Below are 12,296 nucleotides of genomic sequence, written 5' to 3'. Positions count from 1 at the left end.
CCTCAAACTCAAGGATGGGTCACTATGGGTTGGGATCGACTTGATGGTAGTGATTTTTTTTTTTTTTTTAAATAAATATTTCTACATGTAATCATCTGTATCTCTATGAAGCTAAACATAAGTGCTTTTTACTTTAAGTGCAATTTTACTATAGTTATAACACAACCAATGGGAAGAATAGAATTTTAGATAAAAGAGAAAAAAAAGGACTCCTTAGAAGTACACATTATTAAAATATTTCTGATCAGTTTTGTAAAAGAAAATTTATGTAAAATAATTAACATTTTAAAATGTGTAATATTTTTGTTTCTAATGCTTAAGTAAAGCTTTACAAAAATATCAGAGATATTTTTAATTTAAAATAATAGAAAGGCCATAACATAAATTTGATAGGTTTTTGTCATTTAAAATATATCTGACATAAAAAAAATAAGATAAAAGTCTTGCTAAAACTTTTGCTTCATCCTTTCTCATGCTTGAAGGAAATACTAATCCTTCACTTGGAATTGTAAGTATTAAATGTTATAATGTATGTAAAGCACTTAGCACAGTGACTGGCTGTAATAAATGCTCAATTAAATTATCTATTGTTATTCTCATTATTTTATTAAAGAGTAGCAGATTCTGAGACACCACTTTTTATGGAAATTTTGACTTCACATGGCTTAATGCTAATGCCTTTTCCACATTTTAAAGGAAAAGCTTACCTCCTGCAAATGAGACTCCTTTTTCTTTGCAGATAAATTTAAATGCTTGTCAAGAATAGAATAGTATTTTTCACTCTCCTTGTCAAATTTCTTCTTTCCATCCTAGGGAACAAGTTAACAATAATAATGATAATAATAATAATAATACAAGGTTCATACCAGAGCATCAAGAAAACCTTGATTTTCATCATCCCACAAAAGATCTTTAAAAGTATTTAATAAAGATTGAGTTCCAACTATGTACAAAGCCTTTATAGAGTAGGAAGGAGGACGTGAAACAAAAGTCATTTGAATATGTGTTCTGCTCTCGAAGAACCTTTCCATCTTTTTTGGGGAAAAAAAAACACATGTCTATATAAATGATGGTCTTTCTCCTTTGAAGCACATGTAACTGTAATATGGGAACAGCCACACTGGCTATAGCAGAATCCCTTGGAGAGCTTTATAAGTGATTCCCAACAAAGGGATTTGATCTAGCAAGTCTGGGATGGGACCAAGAGAAAGCGTCTTTTAAAATGCATTTTGGTAATTCAGATGAGTTAACATACAGCTAGTTCAGAGACCCACTCATATAGACTCTTTGTCAAGGAATCATTATTTTCCAGTTACATAAAGACCATACTATTTCAAACAACTTGTTCTTGATAGGGAGGAAAACAGACTTCTAAATGCTAAAATTGATTAGGACAATTCAAAATAAAAAAATCAAAATAATTATCAATATTTGTATTAGTTATAACTCTAATAGGTGACCTTTGTTTATGACTAAAATGATGGCATTTTGGAGAGGGCGAGGTAGCTGTAAACAGGCTGGAGTTTTAGTGAGGGTGAGGAGAGGCAAGGGATAACTTTACCTTTCATTCTATGGCATGTTTCTACAGAAATTCAAACGGAACAAAATACTGAAAGGAACAGAGCATGCCTGGGCATATATTCCTCTCCAAGTATAAATATTTTATCCATCAGGTATGCCTTTTCTTTTTATGAGTCCACATAAAACAAATACTAGATAACTACAGTTGTAAATTTCATTGGTCAAAGAATTACTACGCCCTCCCTTTGTTTCAGTGATTTTAGAAAGTGTAAACTCTGAAGTCCCAGTCTCAGAGTCAAGTCTTTATAAGCTGGTTCAAAAATGTAGAATTCTATCTTCCCCCCTCCAGAGATTTACACATTCTTATTTTAAACAAGCTCTATAATTAGTATGCATACTGCTTTACTTCATTACATGCCTAAATGCTTAAAAATTATAGATAGATACATAGATAGTGGATAGTGGATGGATAGATGAAAAAGAGGGAAGGAAGAAGTGAAGGAAGGACAAAATGAATGAAGGAAGTGACAACCCCTTGCCTAGAAGGTCTTTCCTAGTATTTTGAGGTCGTCAGATTCCTATTAATATATCCAAGTAATGCTATTTTGATCCACTGACACTCTGAACTATCAATTATACTTTCAGGAATACATCATGATCTAGTTCCATATATGGAATTTCAGAAACTGAACTGGTATGAATAAATTGAATGGGGAGAGCAAGTCAGATTTTTCTTTAAGAGCTCAAGTCACTTTTAGACCATTTAAAATATACTGGTACATTTGTACATTAAAGTATTACATCTGTGAATAAGGGGAAAAATGTCAAAATCCTCAAAGGCCTTTTATTATCCAAGGAGAAAACATGGTCCTACTAAGGAGAAACAACTGGAAAATGAGCATAGCATTCCTGTCCGGAACAGAGCTGCTGAGGAAGGAACTCCCATAACAAAACGTGGACGAACAGACACAAAAGCCAACAGAAGCTCAAGATTCAGAATGGGAGGAGTTTGTCTCCTCCACTACCGAAGTCGGGTGGACCTTGCTCAGTGGATTTTACGGTTGAATCTGGAAATTCATGTCTACCACTGATTAGCCAAACTTACTTTTCCTTAAGTCTTTCTCACCAGCTTCTTTTGAGTTAAGGATTCACACTTCCCCCACCCCACCCCTGCTCTCTCTATGTTGTTCCCTCTGATAAAAATGCTTGTTTCCTCCAACTTCCACTTATGTCAGTGGGGGATTATAAGCATTCAAATTGCATCTGTTTTTAGCATCCAGACCAAACAGACTTCATTCACAAGCACCTACCATCAACTCTCTCCCTTCTGAGGACTCATGTAGCTTTATTGAAAGGTCTTTTATGGTGTTTATGCTCAACACTGTGGCAGAGAAATTTATGTATATACTCATTCTCCTTAAAATTCAATACCTAGTGAGTGCTCAATAAATATTTAATGAACAAATGAAATTCTTCCTCTTATAACACTGGCACCACAGCCCTCAAAGAATATATTTGTTCGACAAACCAATATCCATGGTACAAGGGATAATTCTGCAAAACTGGCCTTAACTCAAACACAATAGTACATGAACACTTAGGGACAACCAGCTGCATTACTGAGCAGTACATAAAACTCACTCCCTTTCATCTTACAACAGAGGTTTAACATTTCTCACTGTGCACAGAAGAAGAAACTGGTTTAAGAAGAAGAAAGAACACAGCTGTGGTGATTACACACATAACTTTGTTTTCAGTTAGTGTTTGATGGCATTTTTGGAAATGTTAATTCAGTGCCAATACATCAGCATTTTTGGCAATACAAAAATCATTCCCAGAAGCACTTCCTGGACTTTTATTCAAACTCTGGTCCTTCACACCAGCAAGCCAGCAAAAACATCTACTCAAAGGTTCTACTAATGTGGACAACAAAAACACACTCAGTTCTAGCATTAAATTAAAGAACTGAGCTAAAAGACTAGACCACATGAAGGATAACTATAATCTAGGGAAGCATGTTCTAGAAAATAATAGGCACTTCTACTTTAAACTCACATTTCCCATGATTTACTGCTGATAGAGGAGCTCTGGTAGCGTAGTGCCTAAGGCACTTGACTGCGAACCAGAAGGCTAGCGGTTCAAACCCACCAGCCGCTCCTCGGAAGGAAGGTTGGGAAATTTACTTCCATAGTGATACCGTCTCAGAAACCCAAGGAGGGGTTGCTATGATTCAGGTCTTACTGGACAGCACATAACGACAACATAACAACTGCTGGTAGAAGTTTAAGCTTAATTGGCCTCAGTAACTTAATACCATATCTCTTTTCTCTTCTGTTACTTACATGAAGCTAAGAATTTTTTTGAAACCAATCCTGAGGGAAGGAAAATAATAATTTATGAATCTGTACTAAATGCTGTGACTGATCACTGTCTTCCTATTGTCATGGCATGATTCAAAAGGGAGACTACATGTTATAATTTATTTCCCCCCTGAAAATCCATAGTAAATGCATTTGAATTAATCAATTAAAATAAACTCAAATTGATATAATCATAATTATGGAAATAAGCAGAGGAATGAGGTAGAAAGGGAATGTCATACAAGATACACGGCACATTACAGTAGTACTTGTTCAGTATGGTACTAGTTGTAGTTACACACCTTTGAGGACAAAGACAGATTGACAGAGAGAGAGAGAGAAAGAAGCAGGCAGAGCCCAACTGTATAAAATAAATCATCAAAAAATGCAAATTAGTCCCCAAATCCTATGACAGCTGACAAGAGAGGTAAGGATGTTCCCAGTCTACAATCAGTTTGTTTTGAAACTACAATGCATTCACACTGAGCATGGTGATCACATTCTCTATCACCTAGCTTCCAGGATTAGCTTCTTAGGCCTGCCACACCTTCATAGTACATACTCCAGTGAGGAAAACACCTTCATGGTACATACTGCAGTGAGGAAAACCATTACAGCTCCCACTCCAAGTGTTAACTTTATTCTTGAAATTGCTGTTCAAGTATATCAAGCAGATAAAAAAAAAAAAAGAAATTAAAATGCACACTTGTTCAAAATAAGGCCAAACTGAACAATGCCTCCACTGACCACAAGAGGGTACCAAAGACGAGAAAGAGTCTCTACTACAATATTTAGAAAATCATAACTAGGAAGAAATTCTCAAAAATGTTATCTATTCACAATTTTTTTTCTATAAAAGACTACTACAAAGCATGTTTAAACAACATTTATTTTGATCTTTCTTCTAACATTACTATGCTATAAATCTTAAAAAAATTGAACAAGTGAATAAGTAAGCTTTGCATTTCTTTTAAAATATGGAATATATACTTAGAATTTTTGCATTATATTTTTAAACAGTTTCAATGTTATAATTGCCACACAGGATACTGCAGAACTTCTCATGAAACTATTTATATCATCATATTAGTATAACCATTCTTTATGCAAGCACTACTTGGGTATTTCAAAAAGTTCTTCAACAAATAGCTATGGAAAACAGTATACACTAATAGCTAAATTTCTATTTCAAAACTGTGGGGAAATTCTTAAAAATTGGCATAGTGACAGGCACTGAAACAACAGAACTAGATGTAAGATGTAGCCCAAACCACCACCCTGGTTGAATATCTTCCTCTCATGATGGATTCACCACCTGTTTACAATGGGCACCTCAGGCTGGCATCACCCCTTCCAGAGGGTCAATTGGTTGGGCATTTGATACATGCTGCTTAGGGATTTCCTGAGGCCTAAGGAATTCCTGGTATCCAGAGACCCAGTTTTTTTGGAGAATCTCATTGTAGCTTGCTCATCAATATCCTTCCCTGTGGGTTGATTTCACAAAATAATTCTAACCTCCCCAGCCTGTTGTTATTGTTGTTATATGCCATGGAGTTGGACTCAACTCATAGCGATCCCTCCTTGGGTTTCCGAGGCAGTATCACTACATAAGTAGATTGCCCAATCTTCCTCCTGAGGAGTGGCTGGTGGGTTTGAACTGCCAGCCTTCTGGTTAGCAGTCAAGTGCCTTAGGCACTACACTATCAGGCCTCTCCAGCCTATGGCCCACCAATTATCCCCTCCTGCTACCACATACTCTGCTGAAATACAGACATTCCAAAGAGGCTCCCTTTCTGGTTGATTGGAAGGCATAATTCAACCCAGCATAATTCATGCCATCTCCCTCTTTCTCCATACCACTACCATAAGGTGATAAGATTCATAAGAACTAAATAATTCATATTTGCATTTATAAGGAGCTCCTATAAGAAGCAGCAGCAAATAGACAGAAAACTATGTGAAGGATATGAAGGTACAATGCACACAAGATAACTCCAAAGGGCAATAAGCGTGTGAAGAGTCAATGTCACTGAATTGTACATATTAAGACTGTTAAATCGCTAAAGGTTTTGCTATATATATTTTTACCACAATTAAAAAAAAATGAAAACTATCAGCACTTCATTTTACTCCCAGTAAAAAGACCTGGGGAAGGATAAAAGGGAGAGAGAAGATAAAAAGTTGAAAGGGGTCAAAAAGAAAAGTAGAAAGCAGAGGAGGTTCTGGCATTTTTGTAATGCTACCTTAGACCACAGGAAAGAAAGAATGCTGTTAAACAGTAATCATTACTGACCTGGACAAAGCATGAGAATACAGGGCCCATTGCTCAGGCAATATGGCACATCTCTATGCAGGTTTACAAAACCAACACCTCAGAACAGTCCATTGGGTAAGCAAGGAAGAAAGGAGTGTCACCTGTCAGTTCGTTCCAACCTAATGATTTTTTTTTTTTCCAACCTAATGATTTTTGATTGTCAGTTTTCTTTCTGTCCACGGAAAGACAGAGTATACTAGAATGAAGAGAGCTAATAGTGTTTGGAGTAGAAGTTGATGGGTTCTGACATGACATTATGCCTAAAACTGTTATATAACTTTACACCAAGCAGAACATTTGCCAAATTACCCTTGATGAATTTAGAGATTTCCTAATTAAAACTACTGCCTCAGAAACCCAAGGAGGGGTCGCTATGAGTCACGTCCGATTTGACAGCACATAACAACAACAACAATTAAAGCAAATAGGAAGCTTTCCTCCATGCCAAGAATTCAAATTTCTCTCCTTTTCTGTCATGACAGAGGACACAGAGCTGCAAAATTAAGAAAGCACTGATAATATAGAAGGAAGACCACACAAGGAGAGATAAAAGATGATAAAAGATGACTAATATAAGGAGCTCTGGTAGCATAGTGCCTAAGGCACTTGACTGCTGTCTAGAAGGCTGGCGATTCAAATCCACCAGCCACTTCTCGGAAGGAAGATGGGGCAATATACTTCCGTAGTGATACTGCCTCGGAAACCCAAGAAGGGCTCGCTATGAGTCGGGTCCAACTCAATGGCACATAACAACAACAACAACAATTATGACAAGCAGGGTATCTGATTAAAATGGAAGAGCTGGTTTTACTCCATTCCTAGGATGAAAGCAATATCAAGTAGAAATTCATTTTATCTATTATTTTAAATATACTAACTATTATAGTTCAAATTTACTAAAATACAGAACCTTAGACAAAGTTTGCTATAAAAAATTGGTTGGCAGGGAGGTACAATCCATGGGGAGCAAGACTGAGAGAAAAAGGGAAGTGTGACAAGTGTTATTACTGTTATTAGGTACCATCAAGCCAATTTTCAACTGATAGTGATCCCATGTGACAGAACAGAACTGTCCCATAGGCTTTTCTAGGCCGAAGTCTAGACAGGTAAGACCAATAAGTCTTTCCCTATTTGTCCCATGGAGCTACTGTTTGAACTTCCCACTTTTTGGTCAGCAGCTAAAGATGGGATGACAAGGGCTCCTTGACATGGATGGGAGCAAGGCAAATAGAAGGAATCATTACTGACCTGGACAAAGCATGAGAAAACAGGGCCAGCTGCTCAGGCAATACGGCACATCTCTATGCAGGTTTTACAAAACTAACAGCTCAGAACAGTCCATTGGGTAAGCAAGGAAGAAAGGAGTGTCACCTGCCAGTTGGTTCCAACCTAATGTCTTGAATTGGACAAACTTAACTCTATAGGGCAGGAGCTCTCCAGTATTATAAACTGTCATCTGGCTCCTCCCGCAGTTATGGGAAAGGCCAGAGGCCAAGACCCACAGTGTGGTACACCACTGGAATCCAGACATGATGGGAGGGGTTGATGGAAGGAGACAATGAGACTCTGAGCCAATGTCCCAGAGCTGCAATCCCATTTGTAGCAGGAGCAGTGGGGCCTGCTCTGAATCAGGCCCTTACCAGGCGGGAGAGACAAGAAGTTGTAGCGTGAGTCCATAGTTCTTCCTTTATTAAGTCCTAAGGGTCTGGTGGGGACATGAACTGGGCACAATACCAAACCTAGATTCATTTTTGAGATCTTTCTCAAAATCAGCATAAATATTTAACAGCTTAATTTTAACAAGAAAATTAAAATAAAATTAGTCACATGAACCAATTCTAGGAACTGGCCTCTCCTGAGTATAAGATCATGAAATCCTTTTTAAAATACTGTTTTTATCAAAAGTCCCTTTTGATAGAACTGCATTCTTTTCCTCAGTAATGTTGTTGTTAGGTACGGTTAAGTTGATTCTGACTCATAGTGACTGCATGTGACAGAGCAGAACTGCCACACAGGGTTTTCTAGGCTGTAATCTTTATGGGAACAGATCATTAGGTCTTTCTCTCATGGAGCTGCTGCTATGTTCAAGCTGCTATTTCAGTTAGCAGCCAAGAGGTTTGACCATTGCACCACCCGTGCTCTTTTCCACAGTTATAGAAAACCTAAATTGCATCATCAGAGCATACAGCTACCAAAAATAAAAAGTCTAATTCCTAGTCTCCTACCAAGAAAACGTGTCCATGTGGCTACATTTTGGTCAATGAGATATGAACAGAAGTGTTATGGGTCACCTTCTAGAAAACTTCTTAAAACATCTGGTGCCCTTCTTTCTTCAACCTTTCATTCTACACAGGGGAGAATAGTCTCATGTTATATTCCAAAATTCCCTATGATTGCCTGCTCTGACCTTTCAATAATTTTAGTTCTGACAACTGCTAAGATAACTACTTAAAAAAAAAAAAAAGTTGTGTTTTTATGAGGGTAGTTCCAGGAAAAAGGTTATTATGGCAGGTATTTCTGTGACATACTGAAAAGGGTGGGAGTTCGAGTCTACTCAAGGTGCCTCTGAAGAAAAGTCTGGTGATCTACTTCTGAAAAATCAGCCGAGAAAAACCTATGGAGCACAGGTCTACTCTGACATACTCAGGATCACCAGGAGTCAGAATCAACTTGATGACAAGTGGTGGTGATTGTGATTTCCACAATCTGAGGAAGAGAAAAGAAGAGAGGGAAAAAGAAAGAAAGAAAGAAAGAATTGAGATTTATATATCTTTATTTATGTTAACAGTGGCTGAGAAAACCTGGACTAGACTGTAAGCTTCATGAAAGCAGGAATCTTTCCAAGGTCTTGTTGACAGGACCTAATATGGTACTACTACACATGGCTCAAAATGTAACTGTTGAATGAATGAATGATATTCATCCAACTCCATAAACACTGTCAAACAGAGTCCTAACTATCCTTTGAATTTTACCATGAATTGGCTATATTATGCTGGATAATTCACTACTCTCAAGTCTTGGTCACCTTTTCTGAGAGCTGGATTAAATGATTTCAGCTTAAACATTCTATTTCTATGATTCATGATATCCTCAAATCTTTATTTGGAGAAATGATACAGTATGAATAAGAAGTTGATTACTTAAATCAAAATATGGTTACTTCTTTGGTGGTCCTCAATATCAACTGTTGTTAGGCACAGATGAAACCTCCACAGGGATGAGTAGCAGTGGCTCTGTGAGCTGCCCCAATAACCCTGTCTGCGACAAGATTATTTACTAGTAGTAACAATAAAGAGGTAGGAATTTTAAGAAGTACCTACTCTTTTACTTTCAACTCCAACTCATAGCAACCCCTCCTTGGGTTTCCGAGGTAGAGATGGCCCAACCTTACTTTTGAGGAGTGGCTGGTGGGTTTGAACCGGCCACCCTTCTGGTTAGCAGTGAAATGCCTTAGGCACTATGCTACCAGAGCTGCCTGCCATCTTTTAACTGCTTCTTTGTCTAATTTAGCCTGAGGTTTTGACTCCAAGGACAAAAATCTCATTTCAGAATTTCACATGAATTGATGTGGACAATGGAAAGCTTAATGAAAGGAGAGAAAAAGTCAAAGATTGTTCAAAGGTCTTGAAAATTCTCTGTGCAGTAATTAAAAGTGAAGGCTGAGTGGTAGTACTACCTCTTTGCTACTTTTAAGCCAGAAACTTAAGTACAAATCTCAACTGTCATTCACAAAAAGCGCACTTTTAAAAAGTTACTCTACTTAGCAATTTCCGCATTCAGTTCTGCTTAGAGTTTAAATCATTACACATCACTGTTGCTTTATAATCAAGAAGTTTTTTATACTGTATAAATATGGCAAGTACAATTGTGAAATGGGATAGTACAGAGAATCAACTTGCCTCTTGTTAAAAGTTACCAGCGTAACCATTCCTTTTGCTCCCTATAGTCTGTTGTTGTTGTTATGTGCCTTCGAGTCGGACCCGACTCATAGTGGCCACTCTTTGGGTTTCTGAGGCAGAATCACTACGGAAGTAGATTGCCCCATCTTCCTTCCGAGGAGTGGCTCGTGGGTTTGAACTCCCAGCCTTCTGGTTAGCAGTCAAGTGCCTTAGGCACTATGCTACCAGAACTCCTCCACTAAAGTTTAGACGATGTTTATAATTATGTCAACTGAGCGAAGACTGGTTACACCTAACCCTGTTAAACTGAAATACCCTGGACTATTTGGCAGAATACAGTTACACACTTCTTAAGAATGTAGAAGTCTGGATGACTGAAAAATCCCTTTTATTTTTATGAGAGGACAAGCATTCTAAAATTCAAAATCTTCACTCTTTTAACAATTCTTAATCCTTTTACATATTTGCAAAGAATATCAAAGAAAAAACAAAATAACTATTGGTTAACAAATGTGGGCTTCGATCCCATGTGCAGGATGAATAATTATTTCTCAAGATACAGTTAACAAATGTCTTTAATGAAATTTTAATCCAATTTTGAGACTTCAAACAACTATTCTGTGAAAATAAAAACAACAGAAAGAAGCTAAAATAAGTGTTTCATCAAGTGCATATAACACTGGGCTTGAGAAAAAGTTTCTTTACTTGAGTATTATCAAAGTTAGCCAAAGTAATTCTTCAAAGTTTAGTTCTGTGGTCAAAAAAACTCAAAATTAATTATTAGTCATAATTAGAGTTAATCTTTTGTCCCAATATTAACACACCAGACAATACAAAAAAATGATATTGTGATTTTTACAGATTTAAATAAATCTTCAAAGATGATACTTCCTCAAGGAAATTTTATTTTTATATTAAAAGAGTTGAAACAAAAATTGTTACACTTGAAAATTCTCAGAAACATTTTCATTCATTTTAATTAAAGTGAATACAGCGACAATCTGTCCCTTCTGTCAATTATTCAAAATTCTAAGCTTCTCTTCACCATAATTGTTATTGATGCTATCTGGATCAGTCACTGTGGCCAAATAAAGGAAAATTATAACTCAATTTAATTCAGTTTGTATATTATTAATGGCTTTTGGAAATTAATTATAAAGTTGATTTTAATATAAAGGTTAAGAATAGGAATTATCTGTCTAGTTCTTTCCCATAGTTCAAATATTCTCTTCATATTATGAAGTCTAATTTCAAGCAGAGTGGGAACATCTGAATGAAATTAATTTGAAGTAACAAAATGGTGATATTTAAAACATTCAAAAGCTCTAATTCAATCCCATAAAGAAACACATACACACACCCCTAAATATTTCTCTAAAGGGAAGTGTAAGTTGAGTAAGGATTCTGTAATTTCTCATAAATGATGCATAACAACTCTCCATGGAAATCATATTATTCAAGCATTCCAGGCATTCTGATGAACATATTTTGACCACAAGGAGGCAAGTCCAAGGTGAAAGAAATAACCTACAAGTTGTTTTAGTTGACTGTAAAATACAAGTATGTCACATGGTGACCACCTGTTCTTCATCCCAGTGGAAAAACAACAGAAGGCAATGGATTGAATCAAAGATATTTAGGTTAGTAATAGGGAAGAATTTTGTGGTGGTGAAGTGTCTAAGGCATTAGACTGCTAACCAGATGGCTGGCAGTTCAAACCCACCAGCCACTCCTTGGAAGGAAGATTGGGCAATCTACTTCTTTAGTGATACCATTTTGGAAACCCAAGGAGGGGTTGCTATGAGTCAGATCTGACTTGATGGCAGTGAGTTTGGTATTTTTTTGTTGTTGTTTTTAGTGTGCCTTACTATGCTGGTTATTGTTGTTGTTGTTATGTGCCGTCAAGTCGGCCCCGACTCATAGCGACCCCTCCTTGGGTTTCCAAGGTAGTATCACTACGGACGTAGATTGCCCAACCTTCCTTCCAAGGAGTGGCTAATGGGTTTGAACCACTGGCCTTCTGGTTAGTAGTCATGTGCCTTAGGCACTACACTACCAGAGCTCCTTACTATGCTGGTACACATGAGGTAATAACGATTAAGGATGTGACCAATGAGCAAGGGATCTTCTGCCTGTGGGTTTGGTCACAGAGAGAAAATATGTTTCTATTTGAAGGGTGTATGGTACTGTCTAGAAACC

The 12,296-nt window shown here is 37.0% G+C and overlaps 1 protein-coding gene across 1 annotated transcript in view; it reads right to left on the bottom strand.

Moving 5' to 3' along the window:
• Positions 1-12,296, bottom strand: part of ARHGAP42 (Rho GTPase activating protein 42) — a 392,107-nt gene that overhangs the window by 86,889 nt on the left and 292,922 nt on the right. The window contains exon 5 of the mRNA XM_007938080.1: positions 708-809. Coding sequence (XP_007936271.1) covers positions 708-809 — 102 coding nt within the window. The remainder of the gene's footprint in view (positions 1-707; positions 810-12,296) is intronic.

This window comes from Orycteropus afer, unplaced genomic scaffold (genome assembly GCF_000298275.1).
Source record: "Orycteropus afer afer isolate SDZICR_OR568_19922 unplaced genomic scaffold, OryAfe1.0 scaffold00047, whole genome shotgun sequence".
Classification (NCBI taxonomy): Eukaryota; Metazoa; Chordata; class Mammalia; order Tubulidentata; family Orycteropodidae; genus Orycteropus; species Orycteropus afer.
This window is presented reverse-complemented; position numbering and strand designations above follow the sequence as displayed.